Here is a 14947-nt window from a genome sequence, read left to right as displayed (position 1 = left end):
ATATGTTTATCAGGAATCCAAATTCCAGATGGTGAAGCTGGTATTGATCATCCTCTCCCTCCACAAGGGAGCATGGTTCGTGGCTCTCGAAGATGCTTGCTTCCACATGGACATCCACCTGTCATACAGGAAGTTTCTCCATTTCAGGGTGGGACACCACAACTACCAATTTTGGGTCCTTCCATTCAGCATAGCAAAAACACCAAGAGTGTTCACAAAGATCTTCAGAGTGATAATGGCCAGATGTGATGCCTAGGCCACACAATACCTTAACCTCAGTACCTTAACGACTGGCTCCTGGTGGCACAATCTCAACAGGAAGTGCTCTCTGTGATCTGCTGTGTTCTCAGCCTCCTGGCATTCCTGGGTATTTGTGTCAACAAAGACCAAGTCTATTTTGACATGCACACAGACAATATACTTTATAGGGGCGAGGCTGGACTCGATCGCAGCATGATCCTTCCTCTCGGCAGACTGCTTCACATTGATAAATGCCCTCATCATGTGCCTTCACCTCAAATCCCATACTGCAGTCCAATAATGCCTCTCCCTCCTAAGTCGTATGGTGGCCTGCACTCACATAACGTTGCATGGATGACCTTGCATGGTCTACAAGTTTGTCTTCTCTCCACCTACAAGCCCAGCAGAGACCATATCCCGTGCCTGTGCTGACCTCCCTCAACTGGTGGTCAGATCCATTCCAGATCATGATTGGCACCTCCTTCAGCTCCTCCGCACCACAGGCCACTATCAAGACAGACGTTTTCCTTGTGGGGTGGGGAGCCCACTTAGGCTGCCCATAAACATATTAGAACTCAGGGTAGTCTGTCTCACATGCAACGCCTTCCTCCCGCTCATATGGTCCCTTCACATTCAGCTTCTCTGACAATATCACTGCTGTGGCATAAATCAACAAACAGGGTGGAGCCAGGTCTCCTTCTCTTTGCTCCAAGTCTATCCGTCTCTGGAACTGGTGCATCAGGAACCAGGTCACACTTCAGGCCACGCACCAGGCCCCCAAAATTCCTTAGACGACACGCTCAGCAAAACTGTATACTTCAACCAGCTACATGATACCATGCTCCACAACCTCTTTGCATTGTGGGGCACCTCCCGGTGGGACTTCTTTGTCTCTCAAGGACTTCGGAAAGTCCCCCTCTATTGCTCCAGGGGAGTTCTAGGCAAGGGCTCTCAAGGTGACACACTCCAATCCTGGACGGGCGACCTGTTATGCCTTTCACTCCATTCCCCTCCTGCCGCAGGTTCTCCTCAAGATTCGCCGGGACAAGGCCACCGTCATCCTCACAGCACCCTACTGTCCGCAGAAGTTCTGGTTCACTGACCACCTATCCGTCTCTTCTCGCTCCCAGATCTCCTCACACAAGGTCAGAGATGACTCCATCATCCCAATCGAGACCTTCTTCACATCACAGTCTGGTATTCGGATGGGCATCAAGTGTAGACTGTGCATGCTCCACCCCGGTTTGGCAAACCTCACCCAGAGCAGGAGGGAATCCACCAGAACATGCAACTGCACTAAATGGAGACGCTTTCTAGACGCTTCCATCGCCACAACCACTCAGGGGACACAGTGACCATCCCAGTCATCCTGGTCTATTTCCTTGCCCTTTAAAACATCGGTACTGGCTCTCAACTCTATTTGAGTGCATCTGGCAGCACTTAGCACCTTTCTCCTGCAATGGATGGCCTGTCCGTCTTTACACACCCCATCACTGTGTACTTCAAGAAGGGCTTGATCAACACCTTTCCATTGATGATGAAGCTCATGCCCTCATGGGACCTCAACCTCATTCTTTCTGCCCTCATGAGACCACCCTTTGAACCAACGGCAACATGTTCTCTATGCAACATAAGAACATAAGAATGACCATACTGGGTCAGACCAAAGGTCCATCCAGCCCAGTATCCTGTCTGCTGACAGTGGCCAATGCCAGGTGCCCCAGAGGGAATGAACCTAACAGGTAACGATCAAGTGATCTCTCTCCTGCCATGCATCTCCACCCTCTGACAAACAGAGGCTAGGGACAACGTTCCTTTTCACCAAATGAAATTAATGGGCAGCAGGTTTAAAACAAATAAAAGGAAGTTGTTCTTCACACAGTGCACAGTCAACCTGTGGAACTCCTTGCCCGAGGAGGTCGAGAAGGCTAGGACTATAGCAGGGTTTAAAAGGGAACAAGATAAATTCATGGAGGTTAAGTCCATTAATGGCTATTAGCCTGGATGGGTAAGGAAAGGAATGCAAGTGGCATTCTTATTTGCCATTACCTCGGGCAGGCATGTCGGCAAGCTTGCTGCCATGATGCCAGATCCCCCCCCCCCCCCCCCCCGCACCACATGATATTTAACAAGGAGAAGGTGTCCGAATTCCACCTCAGTCAATCCATGCACTTGCCTGTGTTCTACCCAAAGCCACACACCTCTCCCGCCGACAGAACTCTGTACCTCCTTGGCATCCATGCCTGAATATTCTACCTCCACAGGACTTGCCTCTTTTGGAAGTCACCTAAACTTTTTGTTGCCATCATCAGACGGTCAAAGAGACAAGCCCTCTCATCCCAGTGAATCGCTAAATGAGTGTCGGGGTGCATCCTTGAATGCTACAAGTACTCCAACCTACCTTCTCCTGGCAGAGTCACAGTGCATTCTACGTGGGTGGAGTCTGCCTCCTTAGCCTCACTGGCGGATGTGTCATGGCAGGACATCTGCTGAGTCACAATATGGTGCTCTGTCCGCACATTTACAGCATACTACTCCGTAACGCGTTCAGACGTGGGCCACGCTGTATTGCCAATGGCAGTTCCATTGGCATCCTTGTACCCACCTCCGCACTGATCACTGCTTTCAAGTCACCCACGAGTGGAATACACATAGGGACCATCACTCGAAGAAGAAGAGGTTGTCACTTATCTGTAATTGGAGGTTCTTGAGATGCGTAGTTCCTATCTATATTCCACTACCTGCCCTTCTTCCCTTCTGCTTCAGACTAGAGGATGCAATGTTAAGAGGAGAAACTGGAGTGGTGTCGACATATGCTACCTCTTATACCCTTGGCTAGGGGCACGAGGAGACACACTACGCGCTTGCAGGTCTATGAACGCTACTAGGAAACACTTCTGGACTCAGGTGCATGGCATACATGCACATCCACATGTGAAATACAGATAGGGATCACACATCTCGAAGAACATCCAGTTACAGGTAAGTAACCTCCTCTTCCCAGATCTTCTAACTTAGGAAGACTGCAAAATCAGACACCCCAATTCAGATCCAGTTCACTTCACGGTGTGGTGTTTGAAATGGCATCAGATCTACAATGTTCATGTTCGGAAGTCGTCCAAACCATTCTTACTCAAAATAGGAAAGATTCTGAACTGCTGTCTAGCTAAATGGAGACATTTTTCTACCTGAGCACAGCACAGTCAATCTTCCTCAGGCTCTGCAGATATTCCAGTCACTTTAGATTATCTTCTGTCATTGAAGAACTTGGGTCTTTCCATCAGTTCACTGCTGGTCCATCTCGCCACAATCATTTCCTGCCTTCCTTCAGTAGATGGGTGTTCAATTTTTACTTGCCCAACAAACAGATTAATGAAGGGCTTAGTCAGGATCTTTCCAGCAGTGGTCAGGCCTACACCTTAGTGGAACCTCAGTCTCATCCTGACAATACTCACTAGACCACCATTTGAATCTTTGGCAACACACTCTATGCCCCCCCTTTCAATGAAAGTTGCATTTTTAGCTGCTCTTATTTCTTCCTGAAACCCCAGGCTTCGGTTGAAGAGAAAAGACTTCATTCCTTGGATTGTAGACATGTCCCAGCATTCTACCTGCAAAGGACCAAATGAATTAGAAAATGACCAAGACTGTTTCTCGCTGTAGCAGAAAGGTTGCAAAGACAAGCAATATCTTCTCAGAGAATCCCTAAATGGACTTTGGTTGGATCATTTTGTGCTACCAATTAGCATATGTCCCTCCCCCAAGAGCACAAGCTACTTCTACAGTATCTCTACAGGAGGTACTTATACTAGACATATTCAGAGCAACAACCTGGAGTTCTATTCACATGTTCACAAAATATTATGTGCTAGTTCAGGCCTCCACTGTGGATGCAGTAATGGGGACTGCAGTTCTTCAAACATCTTTGTTGCTGGCATCTTCACATCAACCTCTGATCTGAGTACTGCTTGTCAGTTACTGACGTGTGGAATAGACTTATGGACCAGCGCTCAAAGAATAAGTGGAAGTTCTTCATGATGTGTGGTCCCTGTCTGTATTCCACTATATGCTCTCTGTCCCCTCTGCCTTGGATCATATTGGATTTGCTGTAAGAAGAGGAACTGGAGAGGAGTTAGCCCACATTGGCTCTTATACCTTTGGTCTGGAGCATGAGAAGAGCAACTGTGCATGTGAAAGCCAATTGATGCTGCTTGTTAATCTCCAGTCTGGCACCCATGCATACCCACGTGTGAATACAGATAGGGACCACACATCTCAAAGAACTTCCAGTTACAAGTAAGTTTTACAACCTCCATTTACAAATGCCTTAACAAAAACAAACTAGTAGGCATGTGATTAAAAATAAAGAAAAATATCCATCAAAAATAAAATGTAAACAGAAGACAACCCTAGCAAGACTATTACTATGGGAAATATTGATAGCCTGGCTGGAGCTTTTAATTGCAATCTATCAAATAAGGAGGATTAAATCTCTTATTTCTTGAAAATGTGTTTACTTGATTAAAGCTTGGCTTTGAGCAGAACTTTATCAGGGGCCAGCCTGAGCCTAACATGAACTGGCCCAGGAATTCTTACAAACCTCAGCACCTTTGTTCCAAATGCAAGGCGCCTTTCATTAACCTTGCCATGTCTAACATAGATACATAACACACACATTTAAAATAAAAACCATCTATGACCCTACCAAAACAAGATACTCCATTGCATGCACTTCTCCCCTGGAGAAGAAGATGAGAGAACAAAGAACATATGACAGATGGGGGAGCAAACTGACATGATGAAGCATCTGTTGGAACTGCAGGAAAGCCAACAAGAGCACAGATCCCCATTGTATAACTGCCTGCCCTTCTCCCTAAGTTCCATATCCTCCTCACCCAGGCGCCCAAGAACGCGGGGCGGGGGAAGCTCCAGGCGCCCAGCCACTCCACTCCAGAGGATGGCCCAAGCAACAGAAGGCTGTCATTCAAACAGTTTTGATTTGTAGTGTGGCTACAGTAAGCAATGTGGCCTTGTCCTTCCCTCCTCCCGCATCCCACCACACGCAGGCTACCGTGTCAGTTATCTCACTTGTTTTGAATTAATAAAGAATGAATGCATGGTTTCAAAACAATAGTTACACTATTTCCTTTGCCAGCTGTGATGGAAGCGGAGAGGGTGGTTGGCTTACAGGAAATTAAAATCAACAAAGGGACGGGTTTGCAGCAAGGAGACACACACACAACTGTCACACTGTAGCCTGATCAGTCATGAAACTGGTTTTCAAAGCCTCTGATGCACAGTGCGCCTAGCTGTGCTCTTCTAATTGCCCTGGTGTCTGGCTGCTCAAAAATCGTCTGCCAGGCGATTTGCCTCAACCTCCCACCCCGCCATAAACGTCTTCCCCTTATTCTCACAGATAGTATGGAGCACACAGCAAGCAGCAATAACAATGGGAATGTTGGTTACGCTGAGGTCTAACTTAGTCAGTAAACTGCGCCAGCAAGCTTTTAAATGTCCAAAGGCACATTCTACCACCATTCTGTACTTGCTCATCCTATAGTTGAACTGCTCCTTACTACTGTCCAGGCTGCCTCTGTATGGATTCATGAGCCATGGCATTAAGGGGTAGGCTGGGTTCCCAAGGATAACTATTGACATTTCAACATCCCCAACGGTAATTTTCTGGTCTGGGAAGTAAGTCCCTTCTTGCAACTGCTCGAACAGCCCAGAGTTCCTAAAGATTCAAGCGTCATGCACCTTTCCCAGCCATCCCATGTTGATGTCAGTGAAACATCCCTTGTGATCCACCAGTGCTTGCAGCACCTTGAGAAGTACCCCTTGCGGTTTATGTACTGGTTGGCAAGGTGGTCCGGTGCCAAGATAGGGATATGCATTCCGTTTGTCGCCCCATTACATTTAGGGAACCCCATTGCAGCAAAGCCGTCAGTATGACCTGCACATTTCCCAGAGTTACTACACTTGATAACAGAACATCAGTGATTGCACTGGCTACTTGGATCACAGCAGTCCTCACAGTAGACTTGCCCACTCCAGATTCATTCCCGACTGACTAGTAGCAGTCAGGTGTTGCAAGCTTCCACAGGGCTATTGCCACTCGCTTCTCAGCTGTCAGGGCAGCTCTCATCTTGGTATTCCTGCGCTTCAGGGTGGGGGAAAGCAACTCACAAAGTTCAAGGAAAGTGGCCTTATGCATGCAAAAGTTTCACAGCGACTGTGAATCATCCCATACTCTCAACACTGTGCGGTCCCACCAGTCTGTGCTTGTTTGCGGGCCCAGAATTGGTGTTGCACTGTATCAACCAGCCCCACTGCCACCATGATGTCTCAATTGCCGCAGCCCGTGCTTTCAGGAATGTCTGTGTCCATGTCCTCATCACAATCGTCCTCGTGCTGGCGTGTCTCAGCCCGGTTCTGCGCATACTCCAGGATAATGAGCGAGGTGTTTACAATGCTCACAACAGCAGCGGTGAGCTGAGCAGGCTCCGTGCTTGCCATGGTATGGCATCTGCTCGAGTAACCCAGGAAAAAAGGCGCAAAACGATTGTCTGCCTTTGCTTTCACGGAGGGAGGGAGGGAAGGAGGAAGGGGCAACTGACTATATGTACCCAAAACCACCCGCAACAACGTTTTTGCCCCATCAGGCACTGGGACCTTAACCCAGAATTCCAATGGGCAGCAGAGACTGCGAGAACTGTGGGATAGCTTCCCACGGTATACCTCTCCGTAAGTCAATGCTAGCCAAGGTATTGAGGACTCACTCCGCCGACTTAATGCGCTTAGTGGTGACATACACTATCGACTGTATAAAATTGATTTCTAAAAATCGACTTCTATAAAATCGACCTAATTTCGTAGTGTAGCCATACCCTTAGAAAAATAATTGTATTGTGACTCATGTGTGATAGTCAGTGCCAATGCAACCTGCCTCCCAGGACGGGGAACCCACCATCCCATTGTCTGCACTCCGACTGTGTCACAGATCTCTTAAGTGCTGGGTCCTACCCTGCCCACCTGATGCATGAAAGCATCAGAGGAAGGTAAATGGAGGTGTGGATTTTTTGATATTTAGCCAAAATTGATGCCATGCTGAAGAAGTGACTAATAGGGGAGGTAATCTAGGGAATTTGTAAGGTTTGTTTCCCATTGAGAAGATGTTGGGATCTGGTGATGCTTTTGGAGAGAAGGCAGTGAGGAGTGTAAGGGGGTGGAGAGCTCATGCAAGGGCAGAGCTAGAGAATGTAATCTTGATTAATTTTCCAGCCCCTTAGGTTTCTTCGGATAAATACTACCATTCTTCAGGTTTGAAGGGTAAAACAACATTTTATCACCACTTCAAAGCTAATCAGTTTTCTCTGAATTTGATTTGTGACAGGCATTTTACAAAAGCTGCATTATAAAATTTCAAGAAGTGGAGTGGGGCTTATTTACCAATTGCTGATGTGATTAGGTGCTAATTTAAAAATTAAATTGCAGTACAGCTGGCTAACCAAGACACACTTGATGCCCAGGTACAAGTCAAAATGAATAGAAATCATTCTGTAACATGTTTGAACTTTATTTTTTTAATAAAGAATGTGTTCTGTAATCCCTTTGCAATTATGCAAGCTTCCTTTTGTATACTTTACATACTAGTCTATATTTGATCCCTGTTTATTAATGTTAGACATCTTTTAGAGTCAGTAATTCATAGGTGTTGACTTTTGATTTTTGCTTTTAGCTTCTGGTAAAACATGGTGGAGACTTGTTTGCAGAAAATGAAAATAAAGATACTCCCTGTGACTGTGCTGAGAAGCAGCACCATAAAGACTTGGCCCTCAGCCTGGAATCTCAAATGGTATTCTCACGGGATCCTGAAGCTGAAAGCATTGAAGCTGAATATGCTGCTTTAGACAAAAGACAGGTGCAGTGAAACTTTTAATTGTGTGTACTTTATGGTTTTATAAATCTGTGTATGTAGCAACACTTGGTGATAGAGGCAAAAATATCTTAAGCATGAGTTTAACTCTGGGCACACTTTTAGATCCACGGACTTCAGTGGCACTACACACACGTTTAAAGTTAAGCACACTGCGGAAGAGCAGTAGTGAGTCCATAGTTAAGAAGAGAGCTTTCTGTTCCCAGTATTTCAGAAAGCTCTAAATTACATACGCAATGCAGGTTGTCTTGGAAAATTGCTGTGCCACATTAAAGCTAGGGGTAGAGTTAGTGGTGCAAATTTGGAGTCATTTGGTCAAGTAAGTTGGGAGATAAAGCTCTTCCAAAAATGATCAACTTCTAAAATTTTCAATTTCTTACGATTTTCTGCCCAAAGATGAGGTGGGGAAATAGAAGAAGGATTCACAGCATGTTTCCTCTAATCTCAACTAGTGAATACCACCAAGAAGCAGCTGCAAAGTGAAATATTTCAAAATATATTAATTTTTCTTTCTGGGTCTAGAGGGTTGTGCCTGGAACTGCTGCAAACCAGATCTTGTACAAAAGCAGGAGAGCATGTAATTTTCATGTCCATTTTTAAAAGTGCTCTAGAATTCATAGGCGCATTCAGATCAGATTAAAATTTGTTTTTGGAGTAAATTAGGTATGTTTTGGTTAGGGGGGGGGTTCCCATTTTAATTGCTTTCCAATCATGACCTGCTTTTTAATAAAGTGCTCTAAAATGCACATCAGCTGGTTCAGTTTGAACATTGGATTGTCAGTGGAGAGACCCAGGTAAGAGGTAGTAGTGCAGTCTTGGAGTGGCTTGATTAAGGGATTTATCTCACACACACACACACACACACACACACACACACACACACACACACACACACACACACACACACACACACACACACACACACACACACACACACACACACACACACACACACACACACACACACACCCCTTCTCTCCCAGAATGAGTTGATTGTAGTGTGGTTCCATGTATCACTGACGAGAGGAAGATAAGGAGTACAGGCAAAGCTGCAAGGGTGGAACACCATGCCAGTTTCACGGCACTTCTTCAAAAGAGTTCTAAAATTCACAGGCTAAGTCAGATCAACGTGGAATTTGGTATGCCAGTTGAAGACCTTGGATGCAGTTTGTGGGGTAAATTTGCGTAATTTGATCTCAGGTTTCCAAAATGACAGGCTTTTATTTTTCAAAATGCTTCAAAATGCACGTGCATAAGCAGATTGCCTTGGAAATAGCTATGCTACATCAAGATCCAGAGTAGACTTTGTAAGATCATTTAGTCAGGGAGTTTCTAATATAAAGGCCCACTCGTGACCTACTTTTAACTATCAAAATGCTCTAGAATGCACATGCAGAGCCAGATTGGCCTGGAAATTTCTTTGCCAAGAGAGAGACCAGCGTAAAGACACTGGTGAAAAATTGGGATTATTTGGTCTGAGCATTCCAATGATACAGCTCCCCTACGTATTTCTTTTCAAAGTGTTCTAAAATACATGAGTGTAAGTAGATTGCCTTGAAAATAGCTATGCCACATCAGAGTCCAAAATAGATTGTGGGTTGCAAATTAAGGATCATCTGGCCAAGAATTCCCAAAATAAAATCCTTTCCCCAGATGGTCTGCTTTTGTTTTTCTAAGTGCTCCAGAAGCAGGCACACAGCACAGGAACTGAAGTGGTAACTGAAAACAGGAATGCTCCATGCATGCCACAAACACACAGTGCTGAAACTACATTAGGCAGTTAGGAATAGACTTGCTCCGTGTATGCCACAAGCACTCAGCTCTGAGTGGAAGCTGAGGATAAGCAGGCTTTCTTAGCTCAGGCCACAAGTGCACAACACTGAGACCAGAGGTTTAGGGAAATTGCTCAGACTCAAGATCAGTGCTGGCTCAGGCTCTGGCTCAGCCTCCTCAAGGAAGGGCTCAATGAGTGAGAAGATCTGTAAGCAACCCATTCACAAACTTAAAATCCATTTGCATATCTCTTACAAGAAGGTTAGCATTTCTGGAAAAAAACAAAATATAAACTATGGAAAACCGTGAATTATAGTGTTAAGGTGACACTTTCCACGCAACCTGCCTGGATGAAGATGGCAATAAAACTGGGAGTACAACAGTATCTTAACCCTCCCTAACCAATCCTGCCATTTTATCTGTGCCCAGCACAACTTGAAATCTGCACTCTTACGCATACAGTCCAGTGGACCTGCACTGAGATCTGTGCAGCATCTTTGATGCAAAGGAGTACTTGCTGCTGGCTGGCAGAGGCGGACAGAAAGCAGAAATCAGAGTAACAGCCGTGTTAGTCTGTATTCGCAAAAAGAAAAGGAGTACTTGTGGCACCTTAGAGACTAACCAATTTATTTGAGCATAAGCTTTCGTGAGCTACAGCTCACTTCATCGGATGCAAGTTTATGCTCAAATAAATTGGTTAGTCTCTAAGGTGCCACAAGTACTCCTTTTCTTTTTGAGAAGGCAGAAAGGTACTGTTATATTCCCAGTTCCTATTGCCATCGCCTGTGGACAGAGTTAAGTGTTCTTGCATTATAGTAACAATATCTTAATTTCAAATGGTTGTAGCCAATTCATGTCATTGTTCCTATTCAGATGTCATCAAGGAATTCTAAGGAATGCTTACATTTAGAATTGAACCATTTGCAATGAAGAAAATAAACAATTTGCAAAGCTTAAAGTCATAAGAATGTATAATTTCTAATTGCTGTGGGGCAGAACAAAAGCTTTCCACCTTTAAATAAGATGGGAGTCAGTAGTGACTCTACAACTTTTGCAAGTGTTTCCTTACTTTGAATATTTTTCTCAAGAATATTTCCTATTTAACTGTTTCTGATGAAAATAATTGTTTAACATGAGTTCATTCTAGAATCTTGTTTTCCATTGGTACTGGTTGAAATGCACATTCTTCTGAAGAGACACTTCTGTTTTAATTTTGTCTTTTTAACAGATCTTGGGAACCTTTAATGATTAAATCTGAGTTTGCAATTAAAAAATGTATAGCAAATGCAAGGTCATAATAGTTTAATTAAATATGTTCCTACATAACACAATATCGAAGCATAGGAATATTAAACATTTACAAAACAAGATATAAACTTAAGAACTATGGCTCTGTGTAAAACACCGAGACACAAAACTTTATGACCAGAGTCTATTCTTTTATCCTTATGGTTAGGTGAAACAAAAAGCATCAAAATGGGTTATGTCTGTGTTGGTTTTTTAAATAGAAATCAGGTCAGGGGAAAATTCCAAAAGATTTCCCTTGCCTCTAATTTTGTATTTTTATTTCATTAATTGAAACAACTCACAATAAAAGAATTTGAGCAAACATTGCCTATACGTATAATGTGTAAGAATATAAGAAATATTTCTCTCTCAAAATGTATTAAAGGTGAAGTTAGGCTAGCAGTAACCCAAATAATATACACTGTAATTTAATCTTTTTAACTAATTATTTTTGCATCGATTTTGATGGCTTCACATTCATAGTTCTCTGGTTCTCTGCTTATTCCTAAAATAGAAGTAGGTTCATCTTTGCAGTGTAGCCCCAGGAGGTAAAAGGCACTTTCATTTTAACCCCATGCTGCAATGTATTCAGTACATGCTAAGGAACACCTGGGAAAAAGCAGAAATTCAGAGCAGATCATCCAGTCCAGGTTTAGTTCTGTGCCAGACACACAGAGCATTATATTGCACAATAACAAAACAATCATTTTCTTCAGATATTTAATTTATATTTGGAAAGGATCTGTTCAGTTCCAATTGAAAGCCATTTAGAAAGTAGTATAAGCATAACTTTAGTGTTCATATTTAAGAAAGTGAAAGATGTTTGCACTCTTAAAATAACCCACTTAAAATTAGTACATGGAGATAGAAATAGCCTTTTTAAATAGGAAGAGAAAACAAAAGTACAGCGGGCTTTAGTGTCTCCAAATTTATATATTACATATGTGCACGTGAGTGGTAGAGGCAGTGTCAGATAATTTTTGAAAATATATAGCCCCAATTTACAAAAAGGATGATACATAAAGTAAATTTTGGCATCACTTGGTTACCATCTTAATTGCACAAAAAGGAATTGTTTTGTCTTCTCAATTTTTAACAGTATATTAAAAATAGAAAAATCACTTTAACATTAAATGAACTGATAAAATAAAACCTCTATGCAAATACTAAGATATTAATAAACACTTTAACATAGTTTCAAATAGCAATTTGATAATAAAAGAATTGATGGTATCTTTGCTTTTTGTATCTGGCTCAGAATGTTAGAGGTAAAATAAAAGGAAGGTATGCATGTGTGTGCTCAGATGTGTGTGTATGTAAAAAGAGGAGTATATAGAAAATATTACAAGAATTGAAGATAGTGGAAAACTGTTATTCCATGGGTTGAAGAAGTGACAGAACATAGAACATCCCTAAGTTACTGTTTTCCATAGTTTATATACTGTGAATTATAGTGTTAAGGTGTTAAACTTACAGTATAGTTTAAAGATCTGGAGATCTCTTTGTTAAACACAAAGGGCAAGTTTTTCAATACAAACCTCAGTTCTAATCTAAGGGCTTCTGCAGATGGAATGAGTTGAAGGATTTCTTCTGTGCACTTAAGGTTTGATCCAACATTCATTGTAATCGTGGGAGTCTTTCCATTGACTTCAATATGCTTTTGATCTGGGCCGATACGAGTTATTCAGATATGAGCTACACATATATCTGAGGTCAAAGAAAAAATTGTTTGAATTACGCTGAGAAACAGTACATGTTCATATAATTAAAGAACATATTGTCTTGCCGAAGAGGACATATTAAAAATTTTCTGTGTGTGCAACATTAGTTACCATTTCCAGACTTCTGACTGCTTAACTTTGTCTCCTTAATGTTTTTTTATGGAATAACGTATTACTTTGTGAACAAAATATATGTATTTTTAAAACACGGTCATAAGGAATATTTCCCACATCTTTAAAGAGCAAATTAAAAATTCTTAAAACCAGAGAATCTAAAAATCCTTTCTGGGGCTTGTGTGGAGCGTTCCAACAGAGATAGTATAACACTTACTACTCAAGAGAGAGAAGTGCCAGTGTTCAACCTAGAAACAGCCAATTAAACATAATTTAGAACAATTGTGCACTTCAGATTAAAATGTTAGTTCCTTTAATATACACTTGTTTCAGATATCATTAAGAAATACCTTTCCCTTATAGATTTAAAAGGTGGTGATTGTCATGCTGATGAAGCTAATTTATATTCTTTCAATGATAATTCAAACTACAGTTCAGATAAAGTCTAGAGAGTTTAGTCATTGTCCCAATTTTTTTAGAGCATATCCATGCAAATGTAATCACTTGAGCACCCAGCTGTTTGTAAGCCTGTCAATTTGACGTGTTTTCATAAGTTATCTCTTTAGTAAGAAATTAAATAGGTCAGTCAAATTCCAGAATGCTGTCAAGCAAATGACCCAGATTTACTCTAGCAGGGACCACTAAGGATCAGAATGTTCTTAGTCCTTCCATAGGTGTGCACCAACAGGAAGGCACAAGGAAACTCTCCCCGGTTTGTGCAGCCCACATAAGGAAATGCAGGAACCACTTCCATCATGCTTTCCCAAAGAGGGCAAAGAAGAAGCAGGGCTCTGGGTCCATTTCTTCTGTTTACACTAGTCTGGGGAATTGGCCAGTACCAATAAGGAGAGTAGGCTCTATCATCAATTGAGGCTAGTTTATGTTGCTGATGGATCCTACTGCTTGTACGTAATTACTGGAGTTTGTTTATTAGATGTATTTTTTGAGGGTTTATTGTGGATGTCCAGTGTATGAGATGGACTCTTTTGTTTACTGTAGTGTAAATGTGAATTATAAAAAACTATTAAAAAGCCAATTTTTCATTTTTTGGTCCCTTCCTTCTCTCCTGGATGGTGTCTGCATGGGCATATAAAGACTTAATATAGACTTTATTTTTTCCTGTGTTATTTTTAAGGAGTAAGGATGCAGCTCTCATATCTTGGCCATAGGAGCTGGACTGTGACCTCAGAGTTGCTGCCTTTTTGCCTTTCCACCTGACCCTATTGCTAACACTGTAAGAGAAGATGCCACCCTGAAACTAGCAGGGGGATTGAAACTGGTTCTCACCACTTAAGGTGGTGAAGTCCATTGCCACTGCTGCCCAAACTGCACAGTTGAACTTCTGTACTTGCAATGGATCAGCCACCTATAGCTGTATGCTCAGACCAATCAAACAATCAATTACCTCCATTCCCACTTCTTACTAGGTGCGTGCTGCCTCACGTGACCTGCAGTCTGACACCAGCCAATTATACCTTCCCTTTCTTTCTATCCAAGTCTTCAGCATTTCTGTCCCCAAGATAATGCCAAGGTAATGGCCTTCAAACATATGAGGTCACTAAAAAGTAATCCAGCTGCTACCTGTGTTTGCATTTTTGCCAGGCCAAGTAATATCTTACTTCAGATAATCCTGGATCTAGCATTCTTTTCTTATCCATCCCTCAGGAATAGATTTTGAACAGCTCCAGAATTCTACTGGCTACCTAATGAGTTAACTTTTCCAATAAAAATTATTGGATTTCCTGTCTTCATCCATATCACCAGCTGGGTTCCATGCAAACCTAGTAATTTAGATTCTTTTCTTTTTTTAATCATTTGACGTAGATTGAGACCGTCTCAATGACTGAACTCTAGAAATATCAGAGAACTGTAGATA

At 42.4% G+C, this 14947-nt stretch overlaps 1 protein-coding gene across 10 annotated transcripts in view; it reads left to right on the top strand.

Annotated features, from left to right (window-relative positions):
• Positions 1-14947, top strand: part of ANKIB1 (ankyrin repeat and IBR domain containing 1) — a 154559-nt gene that overhangs the window by 63814 nt on the left and 75798 nt on the right. For all 10 annotated transcript variants that reach the window (XM_073333976.2, XM_073333978.2, XM_073333979.2 and 7 more), the window contains one exon: positions 7979-8161. In XM_073333976.2, the coding sequence (XP_073190077.1) occupies positions 7979-8161 (183 nt within the window). The remainder of the gene's footprint in view (positions 1-7978; positions 8162-14947) is intronic.

This window comes from Lepidochelys kempii, chromosome 2, assembly GCF_965140285.1.
Source record: "Lepidochelys kempii isolate rLepKem1 chromosome 2, rLepKem1.hap1, whole genome shotgun sequence".
Lineage (NCBI taxonomy): Eukaryota > Metazoa > Chordata > Testudines > Cheloniidae > Lepidochelys > Lepidochelys kempii.
The sequence above is the reverse complement of the archived record's forward strand: the minus strand, read 5'-3'. Positions and strand labels throughout refer to the sequence as shown.